Source organism: Prosopis cineraria, unplaced genomic scaffold, assembly GCF_029017545.1.
Source record: "Prosopis cineraria cultivar Desert tree isolate PC_DT_omini unplaced genomic scaffold, ASM2901754v1 PC7, whole genome shotgun sequence".
NCBI classification, from domain to species: domain Eukaryota; kingdom Viridiplantae; phylum Streptophyta; class Magnoliopsida; order Fabales; family Fabaceae; genus Prosopis; species Prosopis cineraria.
In genome coordinates this window covers 33,509,674-33,531,058 of record NW_026555338.1, presented here as the reverse complement: position 1 = coordinate 33,531,058, position 21,385 = coordinate 33,509,674, and the positions used below count along the sequence as shown (strand labels likewise).

General features: G+C 32.3%; 4 protein-coding genes across 9 annotated transcripts; all 4 read left to right on the top strand.

The window, feature by feature from the left end:
- Window positions 1-6,053: 6,053 nt before the first annotated feature.
- On the top strand, window positions 6,054-8,153 carry LOC129314883 (B3 domain-containing transcription factor VRN1-like). 6 transcript variants are annotated; one of them, XR_008594315.1, is made up of 3 exons: window positions 6,054-6,233; window positions 6,896-7,069; window positions 7,169-7,787. XR_008594315.1 is itself a non-coding variant. In XM_054958369.1 (3 exons), exons 1-3 carry the CDS (start codon window positions 6,111-6,113, stop codon window positions 7,385-7,387), a joined length of 261 nt encoding a protein of 86 aa, XP_054814344.1. In that variant the 5' UTR covers window positions 6,054-6,110; the 3' UTR covers window positions 7,388-7,787. The 6 variants fall into 6 exon arrangements, 3 of the variants coding, with proteins under 3 accessions (XP_054814344.1, XP_054814343.1, XP_054814342.1); XR_008594314.1 differs by having other exon boundaries at window positions 6,896-7,093; XM_054958369.1 differs by lacking the exon at window positions 6,896-7,069 and having other exon boundaries at window positions 7,169-7,282; window positions 7,364-7,787.
- Window positions 8,154-9,272: 1,119 nt separating this feature from the next.
- Window positions 9,273-10,868, top strand: LOC129315137 (B3 domain-containing transcription factor VRN1-like). Its single transcript, XM_054958695.1, has 2 exons — window positions 9,273-9,385; window positions 10,205-10,868. The coding sequence occupies exons 1-2, from the start codon at window positions 9,383-9,385 to the stop codon at window positions 10,583-10,585; spliced, it is 384 nt and encodes a 127-aa protein (XP_054814670.1). The 5' UTR covers window positions 9,273-9,382; the 3' UTR covers window positions 10,586-10,868.
- On the top strand, window positions 10,749-11,137 carry LOC129316768 (B3 domain-containing protein REM19-like). Its single transcript, XM_054961146.1, has 2 exons — window positions 10,749-10,832; window positions 10,898-11,137. The coding sequence occupies exons 1-2, from the start codon at window positions 10,749-10,751 to the stop codon at window positions 11,135-11,137; spliced, it is 324 nt and encodes a 107-aa protein (XP_054817121.1).
- Window positions 11,138-12,961: 1,824 nt separating this feature from the next.
- LOC129315065 (B3 domain-containing transcription factor VRN1-like) lies at window positions 12,962-15,229 on the top strand. The gene is made up of 3 exons (XM_054958578.1): window positions 12,962-13,117; window positions 14,017-14,646; window positions 14,736-15,229. The coding sequence occupies exons 1-3, from the start codon at window positions 12,995-12,997 to the stop codon at window positions 14,973-14,975; spliced, it is 993 nt and encodes a 330-aa protein (XP_054814553.1). The 5' UTR covers window positions 12,962-12,994; the 3' UTR covers window positions 14,976-15,229.
- The last annotated feature ends 6,156 nt before the right edge of the window (window positions 15,230-21,385 follow it).

The following is a 21,385-nucleotide window of genomic DNA, read 5'->3' as shown; positions in this document are numbered from 1 at the left end:
ATTTTAATCAATTCATATAGTTTAAAAAATTATTTAATTTTAATTATTATGTCTAAAATTAAAAAGTTTGGATTAAAATGTATTTGTTATTAACATTTTATGTTTTCCTAGTTTGATGATACTATCATTTAATGAAGAATAATTAAGAAAAGATGTCATAAATACTTTTTGAAAATTATTTTTTTCTTATAAAAAATAACAACAAACCATATAAAAAATTTTCTTATATTTAAAAATTGAGAAAATATATAATAAAATTTGTCAATGAATTATATATGATAGAAGTATAGTGTCATAGTGATTCTGTGAGGTATATCGTACTTGAATTTAATGACTGAAATAAATCATATCACTTAATAAGTATCACATGTGATATGATAACAATTATTTAATTTAATTTAGCTGTTGTAAGATATTTTATCATATAATACTATCTAACTTTTTTATTGTAAATGTTAAATATCAAATGCATAATAAAAATATAAATTGAAAACTTAAAATAGAATTATAAGGTTACAAATTATAAAAATTCAAGTCTACATCCATTTAAATTTAGATCTAGACGCACAGGGAAATAAATTATAAGATAAAACAAATTTTTATTTTATTTTTATGCATAAGATGTATTTTTATTTGTTATCTTGCATAATAAATTTTAAACTATAATAAGTTGATATTCATATATTTAATATCCATGGGGTAATGAATTTTAAAATAAAGTACATTGTTTATTTTCAAAAAGAAAATGAAAATTTAAGTCCCTCAAATTTGCTTAATTATTACTTTATTTTTTTTAAGTTTAATTTTTATCAATATAATTCCTTACGCCTTCTTAAATTGTTACTTTAATCTTTTAGGTTTTGAAATAAAAATTGACCCATAAATTAATTTAACATATAAAGCATGCTGATAACCTAACATATTGCATATGGTTGAATGAGAACAAATTTTCATTCAAGTCAATTTAATTTTATCATTAATATATGTGGCTATCAATTCAATATTTGTCATATATATTAGCAAATTTTAACAATATGTTACCTCTTCTTCAAATAATAAATTTAAAAAAGTAAATTATTATTGAGGCAAACTTGAAGGACTAAATTATTATTAAGGCAAACTTAAAAGACTAGATTATTATTGAAGCAAATTTTATCATCCCTTTTTTAAAAATGCATCAGATAACAAATTATAAAATTGAATGAGTTATAATCTATATTGAATGATGGTATTTTTAACATATTGTTTGTTTGTAAACATTATAATTTAATTTATCAAGTATAAACGTAAATTGAATACAATAATATAATCTCTTACTTTAGTTATATTAATCATAAAGTATATGCTCCCTGCACAGGAAGTAGATGCTAGTTTCAGACTAAAACTTACAACAAACAAAAAAATTGAAAGCCATGGAAGTAAATAGATGTGCTAGTACATTTGCTAACTGAGTATCTAGCGATAATATTGATTTAACAATCTTTGATGAGCCGGTGACTAGGTGTAAAAATATCATGTATTTTGATATAACTATATATATATATATATATATATATATATATTCTTTGGGTGAGTTTTTCATAGCCACGTATTTTAAAAAAATGGAGAATAATAATTAAGGACATTTTAAAAACATTAATCTTAATTATGAACTATGATATTTTGAAATCTCAGTTAAGGATCATGGTCCTTAATTATGATAAAAAATGTAGTCCGTGAGGTGGAATTCATTATTGTCACTTGAGAATTCACTAACCCAACTCAAGAAAATTTGTAATGTATATTGTGAAAATATGAAAATCCACTTGAAAATTAATTGTTTAACAAAAAGCACCACTTGAAAATTCACTAACTCGACTTGAAAAAATTTCTAACATATATTGTGAAAACATGAAACTTCACTTGGTAATCGATTGTTTAATAAAAAATACTAATCTGGACAAGTCATTTTTTATTAAACAATTGATTCTCAAGTAGGTTTCATTTTTTCATAATATATGTTAGAAATTTTTTCAAGTCTAATTAGTGAATTCTTAAATAGCGCTTTTTGTTAAACATTCTATTCCCAAGTGAGGTTTCATATTTTCATAATATATGTTAGTAATTTTCTCAAGTTGGGTTCGTGAATTTCTAAATGACAATAGTGAATCCCATCTCACAGACTACATTTTTTTATCATAATTAAGGTCCATGGTCCTTAATTGAGATTTCAAAATTTCATGATTCGTAATTGAAATTAATGTTCTTAGAATGTCCTTAATTGTCATTCTCCCTTAAAAAAATTGAAAACCAACAACCCTTGTATTACACCACATTCAAGTTAATTAGTTGATAAAACTTTTACCAAACCAGTGACTTTAACCCTTAATTTGGATAGAAAGAAAATTAGAAAGGAATAAATACTCAAAAAGAAGAGTTTCAAAAATGGTAAAAAAATTATAGTGATAGGGGACGCGGAAACAGAGTCGTGCTAGTTTGGGGACAGAACTCTGAAACAACAAAAACACAAGAACAAAAAGAAAGGGACGAAATTTATGACGGAAATAAAAAAAGGTATGAAGTAAACAATAGGATAATGATCAAGGCGAAGATCCTCTAAAGCACCTGCCTCTAGGAACCTCAACTTTCGAAGACACCACAAAAATTGATCACGTCTGTTTCTCATACGAAATACCACCACAAAGCACTAAGGCTCACAAGAGTTATAAACTCTAAAATGAATAATTTCATTCAACTTCTGTGTCGTTTATAATAGGGAGCATGCCTAATTTATATAGGCTCATAGAAAAAAATATTTCCTAAAATTAAAACCCTAATTTCCTAATACTAAAAGGAGAAATAATATAAAATAATGATAAAATATTCAGCCACATAATTTAGGAGATGTGATCCTAAAATTATGGGATTACAAAATTTATAAATTAATACTATAATTAATTTTAACCTTTGACTAGACTCAAAATAGAAAATCAAATCAAATGACCATTAAAAGAGGAAATAATTTAGGAGACAATCAAGAGATCATAAAGGATTTAAAATCATGTCACCCTTGACTTTTTCACTAGGGTTTCATGCCTCCTTGCTTGCAAGAGGCTCAACTTGTAGTCTTCCTTGCATTGGGCTAAGGTCTGCATTTCTTGGGCTTGACTCTTCATAAGTTTGGATCTTAAATACATTATACACGTATAGATGCTCTCCTTTGGGCTTGAGAAGAGTTCCCCAATGCTTTCCAAGCTTTTGAACTTCTTGCACAAGACTGAACAAGGCTTGCTTCATGGCTTTAGTTCGGGCTCTTTTCATTGGACCTCCAATGTGTTGTAATGGGTCTTTAGGTACGTTGGATTGGAAGTATTTGGCTCCTTCTATATCACCATGCTTATGATTACCATCCTCAAGTTTCGTTGCCATTAATGCTATGTCACCCGTGTCATGGGGTCCATCATATAGTCTGTAGAAGTTTTTATTCCTAATATTTTCTCTTTTTTATTCTCCTTTCATTTTCCTCCCATTCAAACCAAATCTCAGTGAGCTGATGTGCTGGTTCATGGGATATAATTCATCTTCCTAACTCTCTTTAATTCTAATAGAGCAAAACCTTGTCGCGGCTTTTCCACGCATTAACGATTTGGAGACTGATTAGATTGGGAAAAATAACTATAACCGTGGTTCTATACTTACATGCATGGTAAATAGACAGAGAAAAGTATAAAAATTAATTTGATTCTTAAATGATGATAATGCAGCTCACTTGAAAATTTATAAAGCCGTATTTTGTCCATGGGAGAATCATAGGTAAAACAATATCTTTCTTTTCTTTTCTTTTTTGCCAAAATAGGTACAATAAAAATGATGATGGTAATAATTTTTTTATATGACTATTTCACTATATAAGATTCAAGTATAATTGAATTTAATTAAAGATAGCTTTACTAAAAATATTTTTTACATTCTTTAAAGCTCAAACTCAAAATCTAGTAAATAATAATACTTCCTCAAATTCTATATATTGTGTCAATCACCTTTTAAAACATTTTGATGATCATGAGAAGCTTTTGTAAACTATTCAATAAAATAACATAATTTCAATCAAATAAAATTTTAAGTATCATTATTTATAATTATTTATTTTTAAAATATGGTGTCTCTTTAATTTTTTTTTATCTTTCCTCTCTATATCATCATCAAAGCATAATTAATTTATATTTACAGCTACATGATATGGCATGACGGGTGTATGTATGAATTTCTTAATTATCATATATATTAGTCACTTTTTAGTTATATATATATATATATTTAAAGATAGAGTATTAATTAGGTTTTTTTTATAAATTTATCTTTATTTATAACTCTGAATGGTTTTCCTTTTTTAAAAAATTTTATTTTAAAATATGGGCAATTTAGAAAGTTATTTTATTTTTAAAGATTATTTTAATAATATAATTAAGGATTAATGAGTATTTTGAATCCTAAACTTTTAGAACATGCAAAAACTTTCCTCAATGTCTAAATTTTGAATGCTTGAAATCTCATTATTAAGTTAGAAAAAATGATTGTTATTTTTAAGAGTCAAAATGAGTGCCGCATCAGTATGTAATTAAGTCTTATAACTATAAAAGTAATGATCATTTTCTCAACTTAACACATAAGTCTCGGACACTTAACATTTAGAAGTTAAGAAAAGTTTTTCTATATTTTAAAAATTTAAAATTCAGAATATTATTCACATGATAATTTAGAATCGTGATAAGATTTTTTGGATGGTTAGAGTACTTATTTACAATATATACTTCTTGCTTCCTCTTTTACATCTAGCCTTGTCATTTTTAAAAAGCAATGCAACGGAATATGGGTTTATTTTAAAGGGTTAAAGGGTAAACCTATACATAAAATAATTATTCAGAAATACCCAATATCATAAAGTGAGGAAAGCAACATAAATATCAATAGTATTACATAAGTAAGTGTAAAAATGACTAAACTATTAACTTTGTTCTAATAGTGTTGGTTTTCGATATTAAATGTTGATTGTGTATGTCACCTGTCAGTGTTTACTGACATGGAATAAAAATGGGCAAAAATACCCATGAAGCAGTCAATTAGGTGCATTCAGTAATTTAAAGTAAAAAAGATAAAAATGCTTATAATATTATTAGAGTTGATGCAAAAGTGATCAGTTTATCAAATCTTTTAAATGTTAACCATTTAATTAATTGATACCTAAGTAGAAGTTGACCATTTTTCGCTGATGTGAAAAAAAATGTTCTTAGGTGAAATTATAAAGAGGATAATTACTCATCGTATGAATATTGTGCAAGAAAATATCATTTTGACCAAACATCAAATTAAATTGCTCGCTTCTTTGTAGCAATGGCGACAACCATTTGGAAATTCTGAACCCATTATGAATGATATTGCTTAAGAATATGACATTATTCTTAAGGTAGGGTGGCGTAGGAGGCGTGCTTACTCTCGATTTTTGATTGTGTACAACTTATCTCATTATGTTGAATCTTAGAGTTTGACAAACTGGTCACTATTACACTTACTAAAATAACATTATAGGTATTCACACTGTAATCGATCAACCTCCTTAGAAATTCACCTGAAAATATTTTTTATCTACATCAGCGAAAAAATGATAAACTTTTAATTAAGTGTTAGCTAAACGGTAAATATTTAAAGAATTTGATAAATTGATTACTTTTGCATCGACTCTGATAATATTATGAGTATTTTTATTCTTTTTTTTTATTTTAAGCTACTAGATACTCCTGGATGATCACTTCGAGAGTATTTTTATCTTTTTTTTAGTCTATGTTAATAAAAACTGACACAGTCAGCATTTAATACTAAAAACTAACATCGTTAGAATAAAGTTAATAATTTAATCATTTTTACACTTACTTATATGATGTTACAAATATTTATATATTTTTTTTTATTTTATGATATTGAATGCTCCCAGATGATTATTTTATGCGTAAATTTGCCTCTTAACTCTGGCAATGTGAAAACGACGTTGAACAAGCAGCGAGAAGAGAAGAAAGAAAAAATGGTGAACTTGACTAGGGAGCGAAGCACGAGTGCCGAAAGAGACTTGCCACGTAATGAGGTCGAAATCGAGGCTTCGTCGGAGAACTTTTGTCCGGCCATCGGTTTCTCTATCTAATGCTGAACCCAGCCGCTTCTTCAAGATTATACTTTCCGGAACGATTCATACTCAAGACATGGTAAGCTCCGCTTTTTTTTTTTTTGCTTGCATTGAGCTGAGAAAATGGAGAAAAATGCACCTGCCGCTTTATACACTGTGCAATTTGTGGATCCTACTCATTTCTCCTATTAGTTGCTACATGCACTTTTTATACCAAGCGAAATGAAAGAAATCCGGAGAAATCTTCTTGAATGGCAATGGTAGAAAAAATAATAAAAAATTAGGGGTTATTGCGTATGATTTGGAATGAGATGCGAGTTACTTCTTGGCGGTCTAGTGAAATATAGCAAACAGTATAGACACTCAGAAGTTGTCCTTTAACTGTTTGAGAATAAGAAGGTGCGATTGTCAGTTTCTTCAAGAATTTAGCTGGAAAAGTTAGTGCTCTGTTTCAGGAACACTTAGGGCTCTGTCTGTCTGTTTATTTATTTTTCCCCGATTCAAGTCCATGATATGTTTTAGCATCCAAAATAAGTTATCTCTTTATTTTGTGATGTAGTTTTCATTTGTGATTAAAGACTATATATTAGTGAACATCTCGGAAACATGTATTTCCTTCTGAATTCTGCCTCATGCGCCTGAAACCAAAAAGGAAAATTCTAACTAATTAATGGAACCATTTTATTCTTCATGGCTATGGAGAGCTCGACTATTCCAATGATCAAACTTTTTTTATACCAGGTTTCTAAGATTCATGTGAAGCAGCTTTTAATTATTATATCAAGTGATTAATGGTAGAGAATGTCAACTATTCAAGGGATTCAACTCTTGTAAGTTGTAACCAAAAAGAAAAGCTTTTCTTTTTCTCTGGATCCGAACTTCATAGCGGGGAAGCTGAGAGAATCCATTCATCAAGTACCAACCACAGACATATCATTTGTATTTCTTACCTCCATTGATATAATTAATCTCATAATTCAGAATATCAAAGTAATTAGAGGAATGACCCTGCAGCGAATTCCAAAGGAGTTTGTAAGAAGATTTGAGAATGAACTGTCGAGTGAGGCCACAATTGGTGTTCCAGATGGTCTTGCTTTGAAAATGGAACTGGAGAAATCGGAAAACGAGGTTTGCTTTTGCAAAGGTTGGCAGGAATTTGTGAAATACTACTCTATAGTTTTGGCTTCTTTCTTGTGTTTAAATATGCAGGCAATTCACAGTTCAGTGTGGTGATCTTTGATGTGAGTGGCGCTGAGATTTACTATCCATGCAAAACTAACTTTGAGAAGCAGAACTCGGCATCTGAACGCCGTAGAAAAAGGTCATCCAGCTTTGATCACAATGGCTACAACACGAGGAGCAAGAAGCATAAGCTGGAAGATCAAGAAGAAATAATTGATGTAGACGATGACAATGTATTGAGCCACGGTAAATCGGGAAACAAAGATAGATCTGGGCAAGAAATAGAGTCCTCAAGAAATCATGAGAAAGAGAAAGATAGATCTAGGCAAAGACGTTGTTCCAAAATGAAGAACACCTTGAGAAGAAAGCAAAGTGCTATAGGATCTGCCCTGAATTTCAAACCAGAAAATCCATCTTTTACTGCATTAATACGGCGAAGAAATCTGACTCCTTTTTCTGGTGAGAAATGCTTATGGGCTATGAATGTGATTTTTTCTCATTCTGTTAATTCATGGCTCAAGGATCAATTCTGTCTTGCTCATGTGCAGGATGTGCCGGCTTTATTTTGGAGAGATTATATGGGAAAACTTGGTCCTATAAAGCTGCAGGATTCTACTGGACAAAAATGGTCGATCAATCTTCGTAGATACACGGGATCAATCAGAATAGGGAAGGGTTGGATCGGTTTCGCCAGGGCCAACAATGTGAAGGAAGGAGACGTGTGTGTTTGAGCTTAGCAAGGGGAAGAACTTTGTTTTTCAAGTTACTATATTTGCCTCTTGATAATAAATTTATCACGTGTTCTCTTGAAGGATAATATGGGAATCATATTTTCAAATGCTCATCTGCAAATGTCAAAAGCAACTCTAATGATAGTTGAGCAAAAGTCCATTTGGGTTGTACAACACATTTTTGAAACTAAAACTGAAAAGAGATCAAACACTTAATGTGCTTTCAGTATGTATTTTTAATTGTGAAAAATGAAAACAAGAAAGCTCTAGACTTGCCTTAAGTAAGTTAGTTGAAAAAACTTTAACCAAACCTGCGACTTTTATGAGTTGATATGCGGGGTTGTGAGACCTAATTCATTTTTCTAGCTCTCTTTGATCCCAAGAGAGCAAATAGAGCAAAGCCTTGTTGATGCTTTTCCACGCGAGCGATTTGGGGACACAAATTAGACTTGAAAATAAACCTATACCTGTGGTTCTATACATGCATGCACGGAATATAGACAGAAGAAAGTATAAAAATGAATTTGATTAAGGGTTGGTTTGGGTGGAGGAAAAATGATTAGAAAAACTAGGAGAAATTTTTTTTCAAAATAGTAAAAAAAATTATTATTTCAAGAAGTTTTTCTTTTAATTTTCTCTCTTTTTCTATTTTTTTTCCTGATCCAATCAATGTAAGTGATGATAAATTGATAATGTAGCTCAACTTCAATTTTATAAAATTATATTTTGCCCATTCGTGAATCATAGATATAATACTACCTCTTTCTTTTATAGCCAAAATAGGTATACTAATAGTAATATCGACCTTGTGAATAATACTACTACCTCCAGTCATATATTTTATATTAATCACCTTTTGAAATATATTGATACCCCCCCCCCCACCCACACAACACACACACACACACACAAACACACAAAGGTATAATATTATTAGTTTTTTTTTTTTTGAAGAATTCATCTTTGCCCTAAGATTTCTCTATTTTAAATTTATCATAACTAGCCGCTTGTCAGTTTATTTTTAAGATTATTTTAATAATATAATTAAATGCATTTTATTTACGATATTTAAAGAGAAAAAAGAAAACAGAGAGAGAGAGAGAGAGAAAAGTAAGAAAAAACTGGTGAACTTGATTGACAGGAGAGTGAAGTAATTAAACTTGATTGACCCAACCCCTGTTGGACAGTGCGCACTCCGTCAATGAGGTCGAGACGTCGCCGGAGAACCTTTGTCCGGCCATCGGTTTGTCCGGCTAATGCTGTAACCGGCCACTTCTTCAAGATCATACTTCCCGGAACGATTCATACCCAAACCATGGTAACCTCTGCTTTTTTTTAATGGCCTTACACTGAGCGGAGAAAATGCAGAAATATGCACCAGCTGCTTCATGCACAATGTTTAATCCGTGGATCTTACTAGTACTCAGCTCTTATAATAGTTTCTATATACATTTTTAGTGCCAAGCGAAATGAAAGAAATCCAGAGAAAGTTTCTTGAATGAAAATGATAGAAAAAATAAAAAAAATTTGGTGTTATTGTGTAGGACTTGGAATGAGGTGCGAGTTATTTCTTGGTGTTCTAGTGAAATATAGAAAACAATATAGGCACTCCTAAGATTGATCTGTAGCTATCTGAGAATAAGAGGATGTGATTGCCGGTTGCTTCAACAATTAAGCTGGAAAAACTTGTGCTCTGTCTGTTTGTTTTCGATTCAAGTTTCAAATTCGTGCCGTGTGTTTTATCATCCAAAATAAGTTATCTTTTTATTTTGTAATGTAATTTTCGTTTTAGTGAACATCTCTGAAACCTGTATTTCCTTCTGAATTTTGCCTCATGCACCTGAAACCAAAGAGGAAAATTATAACCAATTAATAGAACCATTTTATTCTACATGGCTATGGAGAGCTCGACTTTTCCAATGATTAAACTTTTTTATAACTGGTTTTAAAGATTCATGTGAAGTACTCAGCTTTTTATTATTATATGGAGTGATTAATGGTAGAGAATGTCAACTATTCAAGGGATTCAACTCTTGTAACCAAAAGGAAAACCTTTTCTCTGGATCCGAACTTCACTTAGAGGAAGTCGAGAGAATCCATTCAGAAAATCTAACTAATTAGAGGAATGACCATGCAGAGAATCCCAAACGAGTTTGTAAGAAGATTTGAGAATGGACTGTCTAGTGAGGCAACAATTGGTGTTCCAGATGGTCTTGCTTGGAAAATGGAACTGGAGAAATCGGAAAACGAGGTTTGCTTCTGCAAAGGTTGGCAGGAGTTTGTGAAATACTACTCTATTAGTTTTGGCTTCTTTCTTGTGTTTAAGTATGAAGGCAATTCACAGTTCAGTGTGGTGATCTTTGATGTGAGTGGCGCTGAGATTACTATCCATGCAAAACTAACTTTGAGAAGCAGAACTCGGCATCTGAACGCCATAGGAAAAGGTCATCCAGCTTTGATCACAGTGGCTACAACACAAGGAGCAAGAAACATAAGCTGGAAGATCAAGAAGAAATAATTGATGTAGAGGATGACAATGCATTGAGCGATGGTAAATCGGGAAACAAGATAGATCTGGGCAAGAGATTGAGAACTCAAGAAAGCATGAGAGAGAGAAAGATAGATCTAGGCAAGGCCGTTGTTCCAAAATGAAGAACACCTCGAGAAGAAAGCAAAGCGCTATGGAAGCTGCCCAGAATTTCAAACCAGAAAATCCATCTTTTACTGCATTAATAGGGCGAAGAAATCTGACTCGTCGTTATCTGGTGAGGAATGTTTATGATTCTTTCTCACTCTGTTATCATATCAATTCTCTGTTGCTTACATGCAGAATGTGCCGGCTTTATTTTGGAGAGTTCATGTGGGAAAAATTAGTCCTATGAAGCTGCAGGATTCTAATGGACAAAAATGGGCGATCAATTTTCACAGAGCAGGCGCCGGATCAATCAGAATAGGGAAGGGTTGGATCCGTTTCGCCAGGGCCAACGGTGTGAAGGAAGGAGACGTCTGTGTGTTTGAGCTTATCAGGAGGAAGAACTTTGGATTTCGAGTTACCATATTTGCCTCTTGATAATAAATTTATCACGTGTTCTTTTTAAAGGATAACATGGGAATCATATTCTCAAACGTTCCTTCATCTGCGAATGTCAAAATCAACTCTAATGAGAGTTGAGCAAAACTCCTTTTGGGTTGTACAACACCTAATGTGCTTTTAGAATGTATTTTTGGCTGCGAAAAAAACCCTATATTTGCCTTTAGTTAGTTGAAAACAATTTAACCAAACCTGAGGCTTTTATGGGTTGACATGCTGGTTTGTGAGATCGAAGTCATTTTTCTACCTCACTTTGATCCTTGTTGCTGCTTTTCCGCATGAGCGATTTGGAGACAAATTAGACTGGAATGAAACCTATAGCTGTGGTTCCATGCATAAATGCACGGAATATAGACAGAAGAAAGTATAAAAATTAATTTAATTTAAAGGTTGGTTTGGATGGAAGTGAGGAGAAAATAAGGAGCAAAGAAAAATAGGAGGAAACTTTTTTAAAATAGTAAACAAAATTATTATTTTTGGAAGTTTTTCCTTCTTGTTTCTTTTTTCTTTATTTTTCTTCCTAACCAAATCAAGAAGTAATAATAATGCAGCTCACCGCAAATTTTTAAAAAGAAATTTTTACAGATATAGTTTATGTTATAAGATTAAATTAAATAAATAGTTCAATATTTATTATATTTTATATTATGATCAATTTAGTATCTTTGTCAATGATATATTATTGTATATTAATAATAAACTCCTCTTGTATATTGATAATAAACTTTTATATATCAATGTAACCAACCACACTCTCAAATTTTCAAAAACTTCATTCATGTTTTTTGAGTACAAGAATTTTGTTGACCAGTAAGTCAATTTATCTTTTGAAAAATGGTGTTTTGCCCATTAGTGAATCATAGGTATAATATTATTTTTTTTTTTGCCAAAAATTCAACATAGGTACAATAATATCTTTTTATATGACTATTTGGCTGTGTTAGTGTTAGATTCAAGTATTATTAAACTCAATTAAAATAATTTTTTAAAAATATTTTTATATTTACACAAGCTTAAAACGCGAGAACTCTTGAATAATACTACCCCTCCAATTATATATATTATATCAATAACCTTGTAAAACATTGATGATGATATATATTAGTCACTTAAAATATATATATATATATATATATAAAGTTGAATATTAATTAATTTTTTTTTCACTTATCTTTGATTACAACTCTTTAAGATTTTTCTTTTTAAATTTATATTTTAAAATATGGGTAAATTTAAAAATTTATTTCATTTTTAAGATAATTTTTTAATTTTTTTTGTTACCAGTAATTATTTTAATTGTTTATAAATATCATTTTATGAGATGCAATTGTATTCAAAGCACTGTAATTGACCAAATGTGAATACATTTTCAAATGGAAGTTCTGACGTTGCTTCATACAAGTGGAGGAATAGCTTCTTTCAATATATTCAACTTTTTTATTTTTAAAATTATTTTAATGATATAATTAAATGCATCCTATTTAGATATTTGAAAAGGAAAAAAACAGAGAGAGTAAAGAAAAGCACTCCATTCCTTTAAAAATAATGATAAAAAATATAAAATATTTTTAATCTTTTGATATATAATTATTATCTTTTTTTTAAATACTTCTATTAAATAAATTATTTTATTTATTTTAAAAATGTTTAAGTAAATATAAAAATATAAAAATAATTTAAAAATAAATAATTATTTTATTAAAAGGGAGATTCAGAATAAAAATGTTTTAAACGGACGAAAGGGGAGGGAGTAAGAAAAAACAGGTGAGCTTGATTGACAGGGGAGTGTACAAGTGAGTGAAAAGACTTCACACTGCACATCACACTGATCCATCAATGAGGTCGAGGCGTCGCCGGAGAAGGAGAACCTTTGTCCGGCCATCGGTTTATTCAGCTAATGCTGTACCCAGCCACTTCTTCAAGATCATACTTCCCGGAACGATTCATAGCCAAGACATGGTAAGCTCTGCCTTTTTTTTTTTTTGGTTGGCCTTACACTGAGCGGAGAAAATGCAGAAATATGCACTAGCTGCTTCATACACAATGTTTAATCTGTGGATCTTACTAGTACTCAGCTCTTCTAATAGTTGCTATATACATTTTTTATGCCAAGCGAAATGAAAGGAATCCAGAGAAAGTTTCTTGAATGGCAATGATAGAAAAAATAATAAAAATTTCGGGGTTATTGTGTATGATTTGGAATGAGGTGCGAGTTGTTTCTTGGTGTTCTAGGGAAATATAATAACAATATAGGCACTCAGAAGATTGACCTATAACTATTTGAGAATAAGAGGATATGATTGCCAGTTGCTTCAAGAATTGAGCTGGAAAAACTTGCTGCTCTGTTTTTTTTGTTTTCGATTCAAGTTTCTAGTTCGTGCTCTGTGTTTCTCATCCTAAATAAGTTATCTTTTTATTTTGTGATGTAATTTTCATTTGCGTTTAAAGACTATATATTAGTGAACATATCTGAAACTTGTATTTCCTTCTGAATTTTGCCTCATGGGCTTGAAACCAAAAAGGAAAATTCTAACTAATTGATAGAATCATTTTATTCTTCATGGCTATGCAGAGCTCGACTATTCCGATGATCAAACTTTTTTATACCACTTTTTTGAAGATTCATACGAAGTAACTTTTTGAAATTATTAATGGTAGATAATGTCAACTATTCAAGAGATTCTACTCTTGTAACCAAAAGGAAAACCTTATCTTTTCTTTTTTCTCTGGATCCGAACTTCACTTAGAGGAAGTCGAAAGAATCCATTTATCAAGTACGAACCACTTTGCTTACCTCCATTGATTTAATTAATCTCATAATTCAGAAAATCAAAGTAATTAGAGGAATGACCATGCAGAGAATTCCAAAGGAGTTTGTAAGAAGATTTGAGAATGAACTGGCTTGTGATGCAACGATTGGTGTTCCGGATGGCCTTGCTTGGAAAATGGAACTGGAGAAATCTGAAAACGAGGTTTGCTTTTGCAAAGGTTGGCAGGAATTTGTGAAATACTACTCTATTAGTTTTGGCTTCTTTCTTGTGTTTAAGTATGAAGGCAATTCACAGTTCAGTGTGGTGATCTTTGATGTGAGTGGAGCTGAGATTTACTATCCATGCAAAACTAACTTTGAGAAGCAGAACTCGGCATCTGAACGCCATAGGAAAAGGTCATCCAGCTTTGATCACAATGGCTACAACACGAGGAGCAAGAAGCATAAGCTGGAAGATCAAGAAGAAATAATTGATGTAGACGATGACAATGTATTGAACCACGGTAAATCGGGAAACAAAGATAGATCCGGGCAAGAAATAGAGTCCTCAAGAAATCATGAGAAAGAGAAAGATAGATCTAGGCAAAGACGTTGTTCCAAAATGAAGAACACCTTGAGAAGAAAGCAAAGTGCCATGGAAGCTGCCCAGAATTTCAAACCAGAAAATCCATCTTTTACTGCTATAGTAAGGCCAAGTAATCTGACTTGTCGTTATCTGGTGAGGAACGTTTATGTTCTATGAATGTGATTCTTTCTCACTTTGTTAATTCGTGGCTCATCCATCAATTCTCTTGTGCTCATGTGTAGGATGTACCGATTTCATTTTGGAGAGCTTATGTGGGAAAACTTGGTCCTATGAAGCTGCAGGATTCTAAGGGACAAAAATGGGCGATCAATTTTCATAGGCTACACCCGGGATCTATCCGAATATGGAAGGGTTGGATCGGTTTCGCCAGGTCCAACAGTGTGAAGGAAGGAGACGTCTGTGTGTTTGAGCTTATCAAGAGGAAGAACTTTGTATTTCAAGTTACCGTATTTGCCTCTTGATTCTCCTGATGCTCTTTCTTCATCTTTCTATTCCTCGGCGTTGTAATTCCTGAATGAATCTAGGCATTCTAGCTGGCTGAGAGTTTGGCAATAGAGGATTGTAACTTGCCATGCTAAGTGTTTGCCATACTTCAAGCTCAGATTAGCTTAGTTTCAACATTATTTGAATGTTATCTATGTATTTTCCGTGGCTAAAGAAAAGATCTGTATATTATGTGGCCGTCAATGTGAAGGAAGACGTCTGTGTTCTTGTTTGGCTGACTCTTTTGGTTGATTCTATACTTTCGCTTCGTTATTTTTGACCTTTTTGGGGTAACTGGAAAGCTTGTGTAAGCCTTTGACATTATGCTCCTTCTTCGGCGGGTTTGAGCTCTAGTTATCTTTGATATGAAGTATGTTTCTACAAAGAATGTCAAGATGATGTCCTAAAAAAATGGGGCAGCGATATAGTATTTGGTATTAAAAGACCATATTGAAGAAAATAATATAAAGACGAGATCTGTCAAATAAAAGAAATATATAATAAATGTAAAAAATTAAATATTTGTTTTGAAAGATGGGTGTTAAACCGGTCGTTAGTTAATTTTATCCTTGTCGACCTTGTCAGCTAATATATGTGTTTCAAGATCTACCTTAATTCCCCATGCATGCAGGTGTTTGACTAAGACTTGCTAAATCTCCGAGCCTTTTATTAGGCTCATGAGTAAGGAAACCAATTAATTATTAGGCTGCTCTTTTCCTCTGTCTATATTTTGTTAGTTGTGTCCAAATAATCCAGAGGGAGAAAAAATTAGAAAAATGATAGAACTTTTTCTCTTGTTTGAAATTACCTATAATTGGAACATTCACAACCCATGCTGCCTCATGACAGCTTTACTTCAACTACTTTTGTGCCCATATAAATTACCAACTTTCAGAGCGCAACATTCATCTCTTACAGACGCAAACGCCCACACAACATTCATTCATCTCTTACAAACACAGACGCACCAAAGAATTCATATCTATGGCCGATCACCTTGAAGATTTGCTCCCAACCATGAGGTCAGGAGATGACAACGACGCTGGCATTCCCCTTCAAACGGATCAATACACGATCACGTTCGATCTTCGAACCTCCATCATCATCGGCTTCTCGGTCTCACTCTTCTTCTGCGTCGTCTACCACATCCTCTGCAGCTTCTTCTACCGGCTCGTCGACACCAGGATTTACTATCCCCGCGACGATGACGTCAACATAGAAGAAGGAACAGAGCTAACGGCGGGAGGCGGCGACATGCCTTCACACTCGCCGCCGCAACACCAGGTGGCGCTGTTTCAGGCTCTGGTTCTGAGCAACATGCAGGCGTGGGTGATGGTGGGGGCGTTAATGGAGGAACCGGCGGCGGAGAACGTGGACGAGCGAAGAGGGGAAACTCTGAGGGCAATGAAGAAGTTGCCGGCGTTGGTGAAGTATGGAAGCGAGAATGAGATTAATAATAAAGCGACGAGGAACTGTGTGGATTGTGTGATATGTTTGGAGGATTTTGAGGTTGGAGAGCTATGTCAGATTTTGCCTGCGTGCAATCATGTGTTTCATTCGAATTGCATTGACTGCTGGTTAGCGACCAAGCTAACGTGCCCAACATGTCGGCGTTACATTGTCATTACGTAGCATATTAACAAGTTAGGATGATGTTTTAGAGGCAGTTGTGACAGGTTATATGTTCATTTATTACTGTAGCATTTTTATGATGTCTTTTGAGGATATCGACGGATGGGATGAACTTGTTTATGAGAGGGCTAGAGTCTTTAATATGCCCTTTTCTAATGCTCATTGTAATGCTTTTAAGTTTCTAACTTTATTTTTTATTTTTTTATCATTGAATTTTACTTAAAATAAGAGACATTTGGATATCTTAAAGTCCTAAAATGATGAAAATTTGTATTTTCTACAATTTTTAAAGAAAAATATTAGAATTATACCATTTTATTTTTGAAAAATCATAAAAAATATAAATCTTCACCATTTTGAGACTTCAAGATATCCGAATGTCTCTTATTTTAAGTAGAATTTAATGATCTAAAAAAAATAAAAAAAAAATTAAGAACTTGAAGCATTAAAATGAATATTAGAGAAAGACACATTAGAGGCTTTCAGTCTGTTTATGAGATGCTTAAGCTAGTTGGTAGATTTGAACTCTAAACAAAAGTTAATAACCTAAAATCATCCATATTTATTTTTTAAAACCTTTTTTAAGCATATATTTTTTATTTGGCTAATACTTTTTTGAACCATGTAAACACATAGAATAAGTCAAATTTATAAAGAACATATTCTACAAATTAATACTAATATTGATTATAAGTTCATTTTTTGCAGGATCTTACTCGTGAATGAATCTGGTTATAAAGTAATATATATGTTGCATTTAGTACAAAATAAGAATGAGGAAAGAAAGAAAAATGGGTATAATTAAGCCTTCTATATAATAAATTTTTACAGCATAATCGTTCATATTCGGCAATCGGCAGCATATATGAGAGACTGTGAGTGACAAATAAAATAATACCCCTCTTCTAAATTAAATTAAAACTCATTAATTGTTTCTTCTACGTTCATCTCATGTGTACTCTTATTTTATTTATAAGTCACTTTTATCAATCTCATCAACATCAATACAATAAAAGTACAAGGAATAAAGTAAGTCAAATTTTAAATATAATCCTTGAGTAAAAATAATAATAATAATATAATATTATTTTTAATCTTTCTTTTCTCTTACTTTTTAATGGTATCTTAAAATTTTAATTTAAAACAAAACAATCTCATTAATTAATGATTTATAAAGTAAATCAAATTATGCATGATTTAGAAAGTGAATCAAATTATGCTTCTAGAATGTGATTAATGTATAAGATAGAAGGAATAGTGCATAATAAAGCAACTTCTCTAATGTTTTTCATGGAGATGCAGGTTACGAACAAAGTATGTATCACATTACATCCAAGAAGGAAGAGAGATTATTTGTTATTATTAAAGAAGCAGAAGAGATTGCGTTATGAAAAACCCTATATATAGCGCTTAGAGATTTTATATGATATTTGTATATACTTTTTGGCCAATATATGATATTTATTTCAAATAACATTACAATTTTGTTTTTGACGTCTATTAGGGAGGGAAATAAAATACTAAAATGTATTCTAACTATGTTTTGGCATCAAGTTTTAAATTTATAATCAAGTAATAAATGTGGGTCATTATAATATATTTTAGGCCTTCAAGTTCTGGATTAATGAATGTACATATTCCAAATTCTTTTCATTTATACAAATGTCAATTAGAGTCAGCCCCTTAAAGGCTTAGAATTTAAAAGGGTTGGCCCTATTAAGTTTGATTTTATTTTAGGGTATTATTTTGATCGAGTTAACCCTAGCACTTAGAGTTAAAGGGCTGGCCTTTAAGGCCTCAACCCTATATATATATATATATATATATATTTTAATTTTTTATTGCAATTACAATCACTTACTGATGGAAAGAGGCTAATGAAAGACAACAGTGAGCACAGGATGAGTGATAGAGTAGGAGATGATAAGTGATCGATCAATCGTGATTGCAAATCTATTATGGATGAGGGATGCAGCAGATGACTCAAGCTCTGAGCAAGGATGAGGGATAGAGCATGGGCACAATGACAAACTGTAGAGGAAAGGAGGGTTGCCGCCGTGGGCCATGACTAAAGTTGGTTGATGGACAAAGTAGGATGTAGAGGAAGGAAAGGATGTTGGATGAGCGCATGGAGCAAGGTCATAGTTGCCCTGTCAGAGCCACTCACAAGTCACAAACTCACAGTTCACAAGTCAACTCCGTGCGTGAAATAATCGTGAATGAGAACTCTAAGAGGAATTAAGGGAGGTAAGCTAGGGTTTTCACTTTTTTATTTTTTTTTATATATTAATTAAAAAAAAGTAAGAGAGTTTAAAAGGGCTAGCCCTGACCTTAAAAAGCCAGTTTTTTATTTTTGGGCTTTAAAGTGTTGGTTCTTTTAAATCCAGTTTACTATTTTATATTTTAAAGAAGTAGCCTTGCTTTTAATTTTTGCAAGTTTAAAAGGGCCGACCCGACCTGACACACTCGACCTTAATTAACGGCTCTACTCACTTATACCATCACAACATCTTACAATTTTCTTTCCTTTTTGTAACAAGGGTGCCATCTACGCCATCTCTCAAATTATAATTAATGGGAAGAGTATCGCATATTAATTCATATAATCTTATTTTAAAAATTAATTATCATCAAAATTCATGCTAAATTTTAAGAAAGTCATTATTAGAACCTGGAAAGAAAATAAGGCTCAAATCTTCCTTCTTCTTATCATTATTACTACTTTAAAGTGTTCAAAGTTTGCATTAAAAAGCGTTTCTTGATATTGTAGAGAAAAAAAATTAATTGAGATTTGAGATCGATATTGTTATTGTGGGCAAAGTGCAAAGGAAAGAAATGGTTGTTATTGTTATTAATTTTGATGTTTAAACATAAATTTAAATTATTTAAAAGACTGCGTCATCTGGGGGGGGAAACATTAAGATAATTGTTTGACGATATAATTTTCCCTTTGATCAACCAGGATTTTAACTTTCTAAAAACGTAAAAGATTTCTGGATCATTTCTCAGTTTCTCACCATCTTTCTGGATTCTCATTTCTCAGTTTCTCATTCCTTCTTCATCCCCAACCATATCTCCATCAGTTTCTGCCATTAATGCCATTTTCACACGCAGCTTCGTACCCTTCCAAGATCTACTTCGAATCAATCAGGGGGGAAAAATCCAATCAAAGATTCCCATGAATCACAGCGACAACAACAACGACTATAACAATGTGGACACCAAAAAAGCAGATCCAACACCTTTCCCTCCGAGTATGTCCTGCTTCACCGCCATGGGAATCTTATTGCTCCTAATGGTTATGTGCTTCGTTTTCACTCTGCTGACACTCTCCTTCTTCATCTTCTGCCTCGCCACGATCAATCTCATTGAGTTCTGGTTCAGAGGAGATGACTCGGAGATGGAATGCAGAGAGGGTTTTGAACTTCTGAACGGAGACCTAGAAGACGACGAGAAGGCAGCGAAGTTTCTGGAAGCATTCTTCAGGACGGTGAAGGGGAAAGGGGAAAGAGGAAGAAAAGAGAGCAAGAAGAACGTGGTTGGCACTATTGAGTGTTTCGGAAGCGAAGAGCTCGTGGAATTGGGTTATAGTGAGTGTGCGATTTGCTTGGAGGAATTCCAGAAAGGAGAGAAATGCCTGGTCTTTCCAGGTTGTGGCCATATTTTTCACTGCATGTGTATCGCGTGCTGGTTGAAGAAGAAGAAGCTGACGTGTCCAGTTTGTCGTTACAGCGTCGCGTCGAATGCGAACGGAGCCAGAGGATTCAGAATGTCGTCGTGGATCCAGCCTTAACTAGTTAGCCTTACCATGTTCAGTTCATGATGTCCTTTTTTCTTTTTTTGACCTGGAAAGTTCATAATGTTTCGTATCCGTGCTTCGGCCAACTTGAAGTTTTTTTTTTTTTTTTTTTTCAAGAATCTGGATATCATATGTACACATAGAGCGACACAGACATTTATTTATTTGCGTTCCCGTTCCGTGCTCGTCCATCAGCTCAAGGGCTGTTCTTTGATTTCTGCTATCCATTTTAAATTTATTTTTCGATATTTGTAATATTATATTATTAAAATAAAAATTTATAAAAAATGTGAAATTCTTAAAATTAAATTTGAATTGTTTTTAGTGCTCAGCAGCTGATGAATACCACGTTATCAGAGACGAATTCAGAAATCATTATATAGGAGGGCCATAACTTAAATTTTATTTAAATGTGGGGTTAAGATAATATCTCGGAGGAATTAAACTGCGGAGATCTCAGTAGGCATGGTAGAGGAGAGACCCAATAACAGTGCCACAAATAGTCTCTCCAAGTCTAAAAAAATGTTGAATCAGTCCATTGGTTTCAATTTAAAGTATTTATATTTGTAGGAATAAACAAATGTATATAAAAAACATGGTTAAAATACAGAGAAAATCAAGATACATGAATGTAAGGTACGACTCCCATATACTGGCGTTTTTTTTTTTTTTAATGTTATTGATTGTTCTAATGTAAGAAGGCAAAGGACTGACTCAATTTACGTTTGGTTGTTTGATTATCTGGAAACACATTTCTTATTTTATATAAAAGCCTCCTACAATTAGCTTATTTTCAATTCTGTGTAATAAGAACACTTGGCTTATGGGCTATGATGTCAGCAAACAGTTACACAAACTTTAAGGCGGGATCAAATTAACAGCAAGAGCAGTAATACTTCATCAGGTTTTCAAATTTATTCATACACGTAATATTGACATGACAGAACTTAATAGCTT